Source organism: Erythrolamprus reginae, chromosome 2 (genome assembly GCF_031021105.1).
Source record: "Erythrolamprus reginae isolate rEryReg1 chromosome 2, rEryReg1.hap1, whole genome shotgun sequence".
In the NCBI taxonomy this organism is placed as follows: Eukaryota; Metazoa; Chordata; class Lepidosauria; order Squamata; family Dipsadidae; genus Erythrolamprus; species Erythrolamprus reginae.
This window is the reverse complement of record NC_091951.1, coordinates 70066965-70082323: the sequence shown is the minus strand read 5'-3', so window position 1 is coordinate 70082323 and position 15359 is coordinate 70066965. Positions and strand designations below refer to the sequence as shown.

Sequence of the window (15359 nt, the reverse complement as noted above, 5' to 3'; positions counted from 1 at the left end):
AGAGTCTCATAGTAAGGGATGCTGGTAATTCCCATTCTTAAATATAGATTTATATCTAACTGGCCCAATTCAGGATAATTCAGATTTAATTGAAGTCCTCGGAGAGAGGCGGCATACAAATCCATTTAAATCTTAAATCTAAAATTGAAAATTGTTTATATATTATAAATTTTAAAACAATTTTTTTTTTGATGAGCAGAACATTTAGAAATCCATGGCAGAAAGTAACAAGCATACCTGCTAATTTACTCTGAGCAGCAGGAACAGTATGTATGTATGTATGTATGCATGCATGTATGTAGACACATTCGCATCTTTCCCCATGTAAGGTTACCTTACATAGGAAAAAACTCAAATGTACCCAGCCTTACATACTATATCCATGAAAATCTACATATATATATATATATACCTTCCCTGTATCTTCCCTGGTTCAGAGCTGAAGGGATTGGATACTGTAGCCTAGAGGTTAATTCTCTGCCTTACAAGGCAAAGGCTGCAAGTTCAAGTCCCAGTGAGGGTATGGCTAGCTGATGAGGCCAGAACAAGGGCGAAACAGATCTATCCTAGTCTCCATTAATTTTCAAATTAAGCAAAGCATGTGACATTATATATATATATATATATATATATATATATATATATATATATATATATATATATTTGTATCGCCGCCCAGAGTTCGGAGAGGGCCACATACAAATCTAATAAATAATAATAATAATAATAATAATAATAATTTATTAGATTTGTATGTTGCCCCTCTCCGAAGACTCTGAAGAAATAATAATAATAATAATAATTTTCTTCACTTTGTACTGCCACAATCTCTTGATAAAACACAGTTCAAAATACTTGGTGCTTGAGCCAAAATGTTTTCACAGCAGCCTCATTGGGGTGGGGGGAATTAACCATAATTTTGAATAGCAAAATTTTCCTACTTAAAAATGATTACATTTTGCTGCTGCTGTATAGCAGAAGTGCCACTCTACGTGTCAATTGTGCCATGTATTCATCTAGCAAAACCCTGATGAAATGTCTTACCTTATATCTCCATTTTAAGATAGTATTGTAACATGGTGTTATGGCATCACCCAAACAGGTGTAGGTAGTGTCCCACTTGGTTACTGACAATCCTGGTGATCCTGAAACTTTACAGTAGTGTTTAACTCTTTCTAATACATTTGTCTCTTGTAGATTGGGCGTTCATAATCACCGCGCTCCTAGCAAGTCTGAACAGCTGTTGTAACCCCTGGATCTACATGCTTTTCACAGGCCATCTTTTCCATGACCTTTTGCACCGGTTCCTTTGTTGTTCTTCACAGTACTTAAAAGCTCGGCAAGGATGTGACCTGAGCATAAGCAAGAAAAGCAATTCGTCCACTTTTGTTCTGAGTCTCAAAAGCTCCAGTCAAAGGAGTTTTACCCAGCCATCCACAGCATGAGCTAGAGAGCTCCAGCTTCTCTATAGACAACACTAAACTGGCTACAAATGGCTGTCTACTTAAGAAAATGGGGAAAAGTGATATGGGTGCATGTAAGTCTAGGCATAAATATACTATATGTGTAAAAATATGTGTATTGTATGTGTAGGGTATTTGTTTATTGATATGTAAGGAAATAGAAAGCTGGCTGTAGTCTGATTCAGGATAAATAATTTGACCCTTCAAGAACTTCAAAGTTTTATTCCTGTCTGGCCAAAGCAGACAAATTTGTAATATTTGAAAATATATTTTCTATATTTGAGCCAAATAATAGTTCCCATGCAAAACATACAAGGTTTTACCACAATGTCAATGGATTCCACAGATTAATGAAATCTTACAAACTGAGCAACAGGTTACGCTTACAAATAACAGGAACAAGAAGAAAATATTGTCTCCTATTGTAAAGGCAATAGAGTATAAGATAAATGAATATGGTGGAGTCTTCTAAGTCAAACAGCACATGGAGTAGACATTGTTACTTCTTGGACTGACTATTCAATCCACTACAAGCAATTCAAACATTACCTGAACTTCTAGTTATGTGATGACTGGTCATGGAGAAAAAAATCCACGAGCCCAATGTGATACCAGAAACTCCTGAAACTGAAGTTGACTTTTTTTTTTCTACTGGCATCACTCATTTTTTTCAGCAACATTCCAGTGTGAAATGTTAGCTCTTCAAAGACTGTCAGCATAACATTGTGTATCTCTCATTAACTGCTGACAAACCTAACACAGCCACATTTGTGGAGAATGCAGACAGTGCTTTATAACCCATCATTACTGGGTACCTCTTGCAAAATCTAACCAGAAGGGGAATGTTGGAAGGCAGTTTCAAGGCACACTTTTAACTTGCAGTAGACAACAATGACACCCATCACTGCCCTTGTCAACAGCTGATGCATTCGATAGCGTGACCCAAAATCCCTTCCACTTTCAGAAAACAGTGAGGGTTTTTTTAATGTGATAAACAATATTCCTGCAAGAGATCAATGATTAGTACGTTCTGCTACACATTGCATGTCAGTCATTTACTTACAACAGAAAGTGTCAAATGCTTAGCCTGGGCCAAAAAAAGAAGAAGAGTAGATAGTATAGAAAACTGTCAGATTTAAACAAGTATCACAGAGAAGATGGGACAGATTGATATTCTGTGGTTCAAAAAGTCAGAACTACCAAGAATGGGTGGGGATGCCATTTTTGGCTAAGCATCAAGAAAAACTTCCCAATGTTATGACAGTGGAATAAATTATTTTTGGATATGTTGAACATTGAATTACTGCAATTATCTCTGAAAATATTTAAGCAGAGAGTCTCTAGATGTACAGTATCTCATTTCAGCAGTGATGTATATAGATGAACTTTGGTGTTCCTCGCAGCTCCAAAATATTACAATTTTACAAATTGTTGTTAATGAGGTGTTACACAATTTTTAATGCAGCCATAAAATATTTGGACAATATTTAGAGACTAGCTGAGCACCCATCAAAAACTGCAAGTTGAATTTGTTATTCTAGAAGTTTTCCATTTGCTACCTAATATAATTCTACTCTTGATTCTATTGCAAACATTATTGGCTAAATATTTTCTGGGGATGAACCTGGGACTTTTTTAGCTGCATTCCACAGATTTTGCCTTTTTATTGTAAAATGAGCCCAAAGGATAGTATAAGGGAGACTTTAAAAAATGTTGTTATGGTGACAGCTCTACCATGTATACATTACAGATAAACCTTGTTTAACAACATCAGTTGGGACTGGAATTGCCATCGCTAAGCAATATTATCTGCAGGGTCATGTGACTGTGCCGCCCATCAATAGCAATTCTGACAGTCCTAGTGGCAATCGTTAACTGACCATGCAGATGAAACCATGTCATGAAGAAGGAGACAGTGAGAAGAGGTGGTGGTGACCTTATTTTCTGTAAATTTCCTTTTGCTCTAAATTCTCAGGAGCCAACCCCTTATCTAAAAAAATATTTTCTGTCTTCACTGACTTATCGTATGATAACTTTAATTTAATACTAGGTGACTGTATGTTCCTTGTTTGTTTAATTTAATCAGGTATTTTTCTGGAAGTTTTTTTTAAAAGATACATTTGAATAAGTAGTTATATTTTTTACAGAGAAAAAAAAATCACAAATAAAAGATACAAATGTGATCCAAGAGAAAAGAAAGATAAACTGTATTATACAAGAAAAGTAACTACTGTATATATAAATATATATAAACTCTAAATAAATGTAAAAGTATTATACCAGTGAGGATATTTTGTGCTGTTTGTTGCGAATAGAACAGAATTCTTTATTGGCCAAGTGTGATTGGACACCCAAGGAATTTGTCTTTGGTGCATATGCTCTCTGTGTACAAAAATATATATATTTATCAAGAATCATAAGATACAACACCTAGAAGTTCATTTCTGAACTTCCAGTTGGGCCATTGGGCCATTTTTCACGCTTCTTAGGCTTCAGGAAGGGGACGGTGAAAAACAGCCCAATGGCACAACTCGAAGTTAGTCTCCAGAAGCCTGGGATGGGTGAAAAATGGCCCATCTTCAAGCCTGGGGAAGGAGAAAATGACCATCCCCCTGGCCTCCGGAAAGCATGTGCACTGGAGCTGACATAGGGCCATGCCTGGCATGCCCTCAGATATGGCTATATTTTAAATAAATATATATTGGCTATATAGTAACACCCCGTAGTATAGTATCATGATGGTTCACCATCACAGTACTCTACAATATTATTACATAGCCAATTTTTTAAAAATCCCTTCTTATCCCTAGATATGAGATGTGTCTTCAATCTGCTCGTTTACTGACCCACATGGTTCTGCAGGGGTGGGCTGCTGCCCGGACCGGGGGGGGACGACACACACAGTGAGGTAGGAAAAATGGAGCTCCACCCCAGAGCACCCAATTTGCACTGAAAGATGTTGAAAGAAAATGTAGGGCATCCTTCATAAGCCATGCCCACCGTGTGGTAGTAAAATGTTTGGTAGCCCTTCACTGCTGATAGGGCTTTCTGTGTTGTGGAGAGGACAAGTATTGGATGGTGTTGTTCGTTTATAGAGGTCTTCATTATTAATACTATCCTTCCTTGTGTTAACTGATCTGGGTGGGAGCCTACTAGCAGCTGATTTATTTGTGCTACAAATCACAATCAGCAGGCATTCTTGCACTTTTGTTAGTTTCTCTGGCCAATGTGTATGAATAATGTTCAGGTCAGATGCTGCCCTGTTCTTCATGTTTTTGACCCACTGTTGGACATCTGCTATTTTTATTTATTTATTTATTTATTTATTTATTTATTTATTTATTTATTTATTTATTTATTTATTTATTTATTTATTTATTTATTTATTTATTTATTTATTTATTTATTTATTTATTTATTTATTTATTTATTTATTTATTTATTTATTTATTATTTGGCTTTGTATGCTGCCCCTCTCCGAAGACTTGGGGCGGCTCACAACAAGTGCAACAAATCATAAATAATCCAATTAATTAAAATATTTAAAGATTTAAAAAAACCCATATACTAATAGACACACACACAAGCATACCATGTATAAATTAAACATGCCCAGGGGGAGATGTTTCAATTCCCCCATGCCTGACGGCAAAGGTGGGTTTTAAGGAGTTTACGGAAGGCAGGAAGAGTAGGGGCAGTTCTAATCTCCGGGGGGAGTTGGTTCCAGAGAGCCGGTGCCGCCACAGAGAAGGCTCTTCCCCTGGGGCCCGCCAACCGACATTGTTTAGTTGACGGGACCCGGAGAAGGCCCACTCTGTGGGACCTAATCGGTCGCTGGGATTCGTGCGGCAGGAGGCGGTCTTGGAGATATTCTGGTCCAATGCCATGAAGGGCTTTAAAGGTCATAACCAACACTTTGAATTGTGACCGGAAATTGATCGGCAGCCAATGCAGACTGCAGAGTGATGGTGAAACATGGGCATACCTAGGTAAGCCCATGACTGCTCTCGCAGCTGCATTTTGCACGATCTGAAGTTTCCGAACACTTTTCAGAGGTAGCCTCATGTAGAGAGCATTACAGTAGTCGAACCTCGAGGTGATGAGGGCATGAGTGACTGTGAGCAATGAGTCCCGGTCCAGATAGGGCCGCAACTGGTGCACCAGGCGAACCTGGGCAAACGTCCCCCTCGCCACAGCTGAGAGATGGTTTTCTAATGTGAGCTGTGGATCGAGGAGGACGCCCAAGTTGCGGACCCTCTCTGAGGGGGTCAATAATTCCCCCCCCAGGGTAATGGACAGATAGGTGGGATTGTCCTTGGGAGGCAAAACCCACAGCCACTTCGTCTTATCCGGGTTGAGTTTGAGTCTGTTGACACCCATCCAGGCCCCAACAGCCTCCAGGCACCGGCACATCACTTCCACCGCTTCGTTGACTGGGCATGGGGTGGAGATGTAAAGCTGGGTATCATCAGCATATTGATGATACCTCACCCCATGTCCTTGGATGATGCTATCCATGCTATGATGATGATAACAGATTCCTGTTTTGGGAGGTGGCTGTGGTCTGTTCTCCAATCCTGCGGCCACTTTGCATTGCATTACATGTGTCTTCTCTTTCTTTCATGTGTAGAGAACAAGAAATAATAACGATATTATAGCTTAAAGAGAAATATAAATCTAGCTACTGAGATATTTGTCTTTGTTTACACTGTGTCTGCAGCACAGGCTTAAGAGTAGTGCATTCTTTGCAAATGAGTCACATAATTTGGAATGCAGTGACTTGGATTTAATTTTCATTTATTTAGCTTGAATCCTCTTAACATTTTCATTGGCAGACTCCACACAGCAACAGGTTGGGAAGGAAGGTATCAGCAACCTGTGCGTCCACAAATATGCCAAGCATGCTTAATTTTCCTGCCTATTTGAAAACACTCCCAAGTGTCATATGTGCTCATTTTCAGGATTCTTTTTAATTTACATAGAGATAGTTTAGGCATTTCATTAGTGTGATGCTAGGGTATATATTTCCTTTTGCCAGTTGATGGAAGCAGAATGATCATACAGTAATTAGCACTCAGTATGCCGCCACCATGGATTATTCAATGCATTCTTGCATTCTTTATATTTTGTCCCTTAGATATGATTTGCTTGGGCAAATCCCTCTTAAATGAACTGAGGAGGTTGCAATCTGCATCATGCTTATTAGAGAAGGAAGCTTCTGATGTCATACTGGAAAATTTGTGGTTCAGCATCATTGCTAGCAATACAAAGAACTCCACTGTTGCATTCCAATGTAGGATAATAAATGAGAGATATCACAGTGATGGCGAACCTTTTTTTCTTCAGGTGCCGAAAGAGCATGCGTGCGCACTATTGTGCATGCACGAGTGCCTACACCCATAATTCAATGCCTGGGGAGGGTGAAAACAGCTTCCCCAAACCCGCCCCCCCTGAGGCCCTCTGGAGGCCAGAAACAGCCTGTTTCCAAACTTCTGGTGGGCCCAGTAAGCTCATGTTTTGCCCTCCTCAGGCTTCAAAGACTTCTCTGGAGCCGGGGGAGAGTAAAAGAGGCCTTCTCCATCCCCTGGGAAGTTCTCTGGAAGCCAAAAACACCTCCCAGAGCCTCTGTGCAAGCCAAAAATCAGCTGGCAAGCACATACATGCACGTTGGAGCTGAGCTAGAGCAACAGCTCATGGGCTAGCAGATATGGCTCTGTGTGTTACCTGTGCACCTGTGCCATAGGTTCGCCACCACTGGATTATCACATATATTGTTTAAACAGAATCAAGAATGATACAGCTGCAATTGACTGTAGAGAACATATAGTCTACTCCAGTTAGCAGTCACTAGATCCTCTGCTCTTTTTGTCAGAAGCCTTTCACTTTTCTGTCACAGATTCTACTATTTTTAAATGCAATCTTATGTTCTTCTTTGGTTATGTTCCCATTCTTCCATTTCCTATCCCTTTTCTCCTTCAGTATTTTAAAGAGCTGCTTATGTATCTAGCCTGGCCTTCCTCCACCCTTTCCCCCTTCTTGTGGGGATTGTTTGCAATTTCATCTCCAGTGCCACATTTCCATTCGTCCTGGATACTTTTCGCCATCAATATTTTAAACCACTGGATCTGACCTTTAGAGTTCCTCAAACTCCACTTTTCTGATGTCTAATATGCCAATCTGAGTCTTCTCAGTTCTTCCTTCTCTGGATCTTACAAATTATAGGATATCACATTCATTTTCCTTGAGGCCAGTTACCTTCATTTCATCACAGTTCTTCCATTGTGATGAATATTGCATCTAGGATTGTTCTTCCTTCCACTTCCACAATTGAAGTGATCATCAAGGTAGAACAAGAATTCATTCTTGTTTGATCTTGAAGAGCAACGAAGATGATGGGGGATAAAACATATAAAGAACAGTTGCTGGAACTGGATATGTCTAGTCTTATGAAGAGAAGGACATGATAGCAGTGTTCCAATATTTCAGAGGCTGCCACAAAGAGAGAGTCAAGCTATTCTCCAAAGCACCCGAGGGAAGAACAAGAAGCAGTGGGTGAAAACTAATTGAGAGAAGCAACTTAGAACTAAGGAGAAATTTCCTGACAGAGCAATTAATCAGTGGAACAACTTGCCTCCGGAAGTTGTGAATGCTTCAACACTGGAAGTTTTAAAGAAAATATTGGATAACCATTTGTCTGAAGTGGCATAGTAGGGTTTCCTGCCTGAGCATGGGGTTGTACTAGAAGACCTCCAAGGTCCAACCATTCTATTCTATTCTATTCTCCAGCTCTTGGTCTCTGTTATCTCAATTGCATGCTTGCTTGAAATTCTAGTCATCTTATGCTTTATCCAACACTATCCTAAGCTGCATCAACAGGGGGATACACTCCAAGACCAGGGAAGTACTAATACCACTATACTATGCCCTAGTCAGACCACATCTGGAGTACTGCATCTAGTTCTGTTCACCACACTTCAAAAGAGACATTGAAACTCTGGAAAAGGTGCAGAAAAGAGCAACCAAAATGATTAGGGGACTTGAAACCAAGACTTACAAAGAGAGATTGCGAGAACTGTGCATGGATAGCCTAGAGAAAAGGAGGGCCAGAGGGGACATGATAGCTGTATACAGGTATATGAGGGGTTGCCACAGAGAGGAGGGGGGCACTCTATCCTCCACAGCACCAGAGGGCCGGACGAGGAACAACGGCTGGAAGCTGACCAAGGAGAGATTCAACCTAGAAGTAAGGAAGAACTTCCTGACAGTCAGAGCGATCAACCAGTGGAACAACCTGCCTGCAGAGGTTGTGAACTCCCCAACTCTGGACACTTTCAAGAGGAGATTGGACTGCCACTTGGCTGGGGTGCTATAGGACTTCCTGCTTGGGCAGGGGGTTGGACTTGATGACCTGCATGGTCCCTTTCAACTCTAACAATAAATGAATGAATGAATGAATGAATGAATGAATGAATGAATAAATAATAAATAAAATAAATAAATAAAATAAATAAAATAAATAAAATAAATAAAATAAATAAAATAAATAAAATAAATAAAATAAATAATAAAATAAATAAAATAAATAAAATAAATAAAATAAATAAAATAAATAAAATAAATAAAATAAATAAAATAAATAAAATAAATAAAATAAATAAAATAAATAAAATAAATAAAATAAATAAAATAAATAAAATAAATAAAATAAATAAAATAAATAAATAAAATAAATAAATATGAAATGTCCTCTAGTGCTGATGCCAATCAGGAATATCATCCTATAAAATTTCAGTGAGAACTATCACATCAAACTTGTTTTTCTGAATCCCCTGGTTTGTTTCCCATATTCTATCCCAGGCATAGAGACAGAGATTTTGCATACTACCTGCTGGCCTTTATGTTGCAATATTCTGCAATAGTCTGAGTCACTATCCTAGTATCCAGCTTCTTCTTTTGTGTCCTACTTCTTTGATCTGATCTGTCTGAATATTTACTTGTGGGCTTTTGTTCATCCTCTTCTTTTTTTCTGCTTTAACACACTGTTCATAAGATTGCTGAGATATCTGTCCAGGTATCTGTCAAGAGCCAGGGTGGCGCAATGGTTAGAGTACAGCACTGTAGGCTACTTCAGCTAATTGCTTGCTGTAGTTCAGCAATTCAAATCTCGCCACCGGCTCAAGGTTGATTCAGCCTTCCATCCATCCAAGGTGGGTAAAATGAGGACCCAGATTGTTGGGGACAATATGCTGATTCTGTAAAACTGCTTAGAGAGGGCTGTAAAAGCACTATGAAATTGTATATAAGTCTAAATGCAATTGCTATAAACATTTCCCAAGGGTGCTTTTTCAAGAGGCAATTGGACTTTCTGGGTTAGTTGCCTCTTGAAAAAGCACTTTGGGGACAACCATGACCTGGATGACTGAGGACCTCCATAGACATTTGCCAAACATTTCTTTTCCAGCTTTTGTAAAATGTATCCGGAAGTAAATCATGAAGGTAGTGTAGGCCACTATCATTGTCCAAAATTTTCTCTGCTGATACTCTTGATTAAAAAAATACTCTACTTTCCCTTTCCTTCGCTATCTTTCACCAAAGCCTTATAACACTCTAAAGATTATATTGGTCTCTACTGGCCATGTCATTTGTCCCCATGTGATCAAGAAAAAAAGATAATTGTAAGTGGATTGGAACAGTGCTGGTAAATTATCCAGCATTACTCAAGGAGTCCTCAATTAACAGTGGTAATTGGGACTGGAATTTTTGTTGCTAGGCAATATAAAGTGTAATATCAGAGGACTGAACTGCTTAATGTCAGCAATCCCCCTCCCCATGCTACAAATGAGGACTATGGGTTGTCAAGGAAATTTCAGGCCAGTTATAAGCAGGTAGCAGGCAGGTAAGGTCTACACCTGGATGCTGCCAGGCAGGGAGAGTGGCAAGTAATCTGCAAACACAATGAAATGAGAGTGAGGGGTAGTTGCTGCCAGGCAGTGAAGGTTTTGTGGATGACCCGTAGTGTGGATGGGAGTGGTTGCTACCAGAAGATGGAACGTAAGTAGCGTTGTGATGCAACACAAGAACAATAAGAAATGGGTTTTGTTGAGTGGGGCATGGTATGTGTTGGCCCACAAAGGAATGTGACCAGGCTGGGGATAGCTTCTTCCAGGCTGGGAGAATATAAGCCACTTACTGGGGTGACTTCACTGACCCTTAATGAGGAATCATCCACTCCATAGCACATTTCTTCAACCCAAGTGTACCAAATGTCTTCTACAAAATTAGTTGGCAAGGTTTTCTTCAGTTGGCTGGCAAGCATCCACTAGAAGGTGAGTTCCACAAGCATTACGGTAAGTGCTTCTTGAACTTCTGACCCTCAGCTTCTTTAGGTAACAGATTTTTTGCACATGATTGCAGCAGCAAACTTTTTTTAAGTGCTTTCTCTGTCCTTCAGGGAGAACTTCAGCTGTCCTATCTAGCAACCTTTTCTTTTTCCTGATACATTAGTTGTCAAATGATTTCTCATTTTATTTAGAAAGTTAAAATATATGCTCCAAAAAAGAGAAAATAAAATAAAACCAAAGCAAAATTAGGAAAAAAATTGCAAAAATGTCCATTAGAAAGGACAAAGACTGATGTCAGGGTTCCAAATAGCATCCAAAATTAAATCAGAGTCCAAGTCAAAGTATTCCTTAAAATCCCAATTTTTTAATAGAGCCATGTTGGTACATCTGGGGAACCCCAAATCTGAAATCCTCTGGGTTTCATCACCCAGTTGAAATTCAAAGTCCTTGCCCCCTCACCCACTAATCCATCACATTGTCCAATCTTCATTTGCCATGCTGGCAGAGTCCACACATCTCCTTCAGTGCAGATGCAGAGGTGCAGAGACAAAGGATGACCTTGGCTTTCTAGAAAGGATTTGTTATGGCTACATACTAAGAACCTCATACAATCCCCACAATAGAAAATGCATAGCAGAATAGTATAAAGTGTGGCAGGCCAAAGATCCCAAATAAAATGACTTCAGCCTGATAATTGATGCATTTCAGTATAAAAACTCTCTCTTGGAGTCCAGTTATTTTCTCTTCCAAAATGCTTGGACTTGCAACAGATGTGGTTTTGGCATTCTTCAGCCAGGAAGGTAAACATTACATAAACCTTACATATTATAATGATGATTTTCTCATTGTTTGGACCCTTGCCTGCCAATTCCCTTGGACAAAATTCCATACATATCTACCCTGTTTAGTTGCTGTAATCATGTTTTCCCATAAGCTACCTCTCTGGTTGAAAACTAGCCTGGACTGAAAGAAATTAGAAGCAAAGCAAAATGAAAGAATCTGATCTGATACCTAACTTGGCCACATTAAGAATTTAAGAAGGTCCCAATTGGATCGATACTGAAAACATGTTTAGCCAAGCATTCTGTTCCCTTAGAGCTAGCAAACCCTCGATTTAATCAGCTTTGACTTAACAAATTTTGGACTCAATGCAATTTTTCTTAAAAAAAGATAGATAATGTTTGAATGTCAGAAAATAATGAATTTTGCCCCAAACGATGAGCAAATTCCATTTTCCTATTATTTTACTTCCTCAGAAGTGGCGTTATGTTATATGTAGCACTTTGCTTTTTTACGCTTGCTACATATATTCAAGCTTCCTACATTTGTTCGCCAACTCTTTTCCAATCTGATCATTTGTCGTTTAAATTCTTATCACTTGGTTTAAATGTCTATAGTTTATAAATATTGAATAGAAGCCCAGAAACTAGATCCCTAAATTTAATCTTAGTTTCAGATTATTTTACTTTATTTCATTTTGTACCTTGCTTTCTTGTTTCTGTGGTACTCTGTAAACTGCGCATAGAGCCCAGTCACTTAGGTGTGATGGGCAGTTTAAAACAACCAACCAACCAAATAAGAAAGAAGTTTGACTATAAGAAATGTCTACCATATTCCAGTTCCTATCTGACTCATTGTAGCCCCAATGCCAGATGATACCCACTAAAAGCCACTTCTCAATTTTCCTATAAGGAGCAGTAGGCTAGAAGAAAGCCAAGATGGATATGGGCAGCAGATTATCTGTTAGTTCAATGAATATATTTTAATAAGTTTCAAAAACCAAGAGGCATGGACAAAACTCAAGAATTAATTTATGCTTTCCTCTGGAAAAACTTTTTAAAGAAAATATGTAGAACAATGTATTAATGATCCTAAGCCTATAGTCTCTATTCTGTGGCTTTCATGTATATTGAATTCAGATCCCATAATCCCTAGTTCTACACGTATGGGGAAGACCAATACTGTGTTCCTTTCCTCATTAAGTTTCTCAAGCATGCAATGGCTGATCAGATTTGTATGAAACAGATTTTTCTATATCCATTTAAATCAAGTTTAGGTCTGGTTCTGCCACTAAAATTATATGGGCCACACTGTTGCATGGAAAGAGGCAGGGCAGTATAACCCCTGTTGTTCTCCTGGACTATAATTGGCTTTTGCTATCACTAAACACTGTGTCCTCCTGGAACACATCTCCAAATTAGGTGAAATGGTCTTAGATTAGTTCCACTAATTACCACCATTACAGGAGGTTGAGGCTTGTAATTCTTCCATGATCCCTATGGTGCTTCAACATTTAGTATCCATAAGGCTTTGATTTATCTCTGTATTATTCAACATCTACCTGAAATTGCCTAGTAAGGTCATTCTGAGGTGTAAACTTATTCCATTAACTCTTATTCAAGAAGAAAACAAAAACAGGACTTTAAAAACTATCCCAGTAGATTCCTTTTTCCAAAGTTTCCCAATTAAAGTATAATTGTGATGCCACAGTGGTGCAGTGGTTAGCCATGCAGGACTTCAGGCTACTTCTGCTGACTGCAATTTGGCAATTCAAATCTCACCAGGCTCAGGATTGACTCAGCCTTCCATCCTTCTGAGGTGAGTAAAATGAGGACCCAGATTGTTGGGGGCAGTGGGTTGACTCTGTAAAACCATTTAGAGAGGGCTGTAAAAGCACTATAAAGTGGTATATAAGTCTAAGTGCTATTGCTATGATAGGCTACTACTGTCAATCTAAACCTTTTGACATGATCTGTCCGTCTGGACATTTCTTACCCTTTCTATCCATAAATTATTTTGAGCAGATCCAAAGACGCTTTCATAGCCTAAAAATGCAGAATTGAAATTTTACATCATAAGAACATAAGCAGTACCCTGCTGGATGAGACTCTTGACCCACCTAGTCCAGCAGTCTGTTCTCGCATTGGTCGACACAAGGAAACCCAATAGCTGGACTTTTATGCTGCCATGATAGTGAATATACAGTGGTACCTCATCATACGAACTTAATTGGTTCCAGGAGGAGGTTCGTAAGGTGAAAAGTTTGTAAGATGAAACAATGTTTCCCATAGGAATCAATATAAAAGCAAATAATGCGTGCAAATCCTTCAGGAAAATCCCAAACTTTAGAAGGGAGGTGAACAGAGGGCAGGGAGGAGCAGCTAAAGGGGGCGGGTGGAAGAAGCAAGGCTAGGCTAAAGGGTGAGTGGGAAGGAAGAAAGGCAAGGGGGGTGCCCCTCCCTTTTCTTTCTTTAAAAGACACCGTTTCAGGTCCTTTGCAATTGTTCTCTACAAAATTTTTCCTCCTCCAAGCTGCTCCTCCCTTTTCTTTCTTCAAAAGACACCGTTTCAGTTCCTTTGCAAGCACGTTGTTCTCTGCAAAATGTTTCCTACTCCAAGCAGCCCCTCCCTTTTCTTTCTTCAAAAAAGGGGAAAAAAAGAAACCCCTTCATCCCAGCAGCAGCTGATTGGGTTCGTAAGGTGAAAATAGTTCGGAAGAAGAGGCAAAAAAATCTTAAACACCGGGTTCGTATCTTGAAAAGTTCGTTAGAAGAGGCGTTCGTAAGATGAGGTACCACTGTACTTTAAACTCCATGACATCCATGAAATGGGTTCAGTCTTTTGTTAATCTTGAAGTGCAAATAGTAACAGTGCACTCTTGGAGAGGAGAGATGTGGAGAAGATTTTAATGAGAAACCCTTATAAAACCAATTAAGCCCAATCTTTGGATATAATAAAGAGTTTTATTGAGGAAAGAGAGATATAGGGTAAACAAAGGAAGGCAACAATCATAGGCAGAGAAAGTACCAATAAAGGAGAATATTTGTAACTCAAGGTTGAAATGAAATGAGGAGTCCTTGGTGTCTTCTGGAATTGATTGTTTTCTTGCAGACATTTTATTATCCAAACTAGATAGCATCATCAGTGCTGATGTTAGTCGATATTAAATGTAGAATGACTGAGTAGGGTGAACTTTGTATTTTTTTATTATTGCTGCTCTAAAAAGTATTAATTTTGCAGACCCCTAGGGTGTACTTTTTGATTTCCATCTATACAGACTGAAACAAACAAACAAAATATTAAAAAGTTATGATATTTATGTACTGTATTTTTGGAGTACTGTATAAGAAAAAAAAAGTGGGTGAAAATTTGGGTGTATCTTATACACCGAATGTAGCCAAAACGTGAGGCACGGTGGAGGCGATGGTCTGTGGCAATACCTGCAGCCTGGAACAGCTGATTGGTGGTAATCCAGGAGACCAATCCACCTGCCAATCATCTGCTCATGCTGAATCAGGCTGCAATAACATGCTGAAGCTGATCTGGCTGTTCACTATTTGTTGTAAGGACTCAGAGTTTGCAGCAGCAATCACATCCAGGAAGCACACACAAGTAACTGATTCAGCAGGATTTAATAACTTCTCTGTATCTAACATTTGAAGTAAATATACAATACCAAAAAAAGGTTTTCCAATGTGCAAATCCCAAGCAGAAGAGAGGACTTTCAATTTTGAGCAGCAAACTAGTTTACCGCTCAGCACAGATTCAGAGCCGC

At 39.0% G+C, this 15359-nt stretch overlaps 1 protein-coding gene across 3 annotated transcripts in view; it reads left to right on the top strand.

The window, feature by feature from the left end:
- OXTR (oxytocin receptor) overlaps positions 1 to 3746 on the top strand; it is a 48967-nt gene extending 45221 nt beyond the window's left edge. For all 3 annotated transcript variants that reach the window (XM_070738276.1, XM_070738278.1, XM_070738277.1), the window contains exon 3: positions 1198 to 3746. In XM_070738276.1, the coding sequence (XP_070594377.1) occupies positions 1198 to 1445 (248 nt within the window). In that variant the 3' untranslated portion in view covers positions 1446 to 3746. The remainder of the gene's footprint in view (positions 1 to 1197) is intronic.
- The last annotated feature ends 11613 nt before the right edge of the window (positions 3747 to 15359 follow it).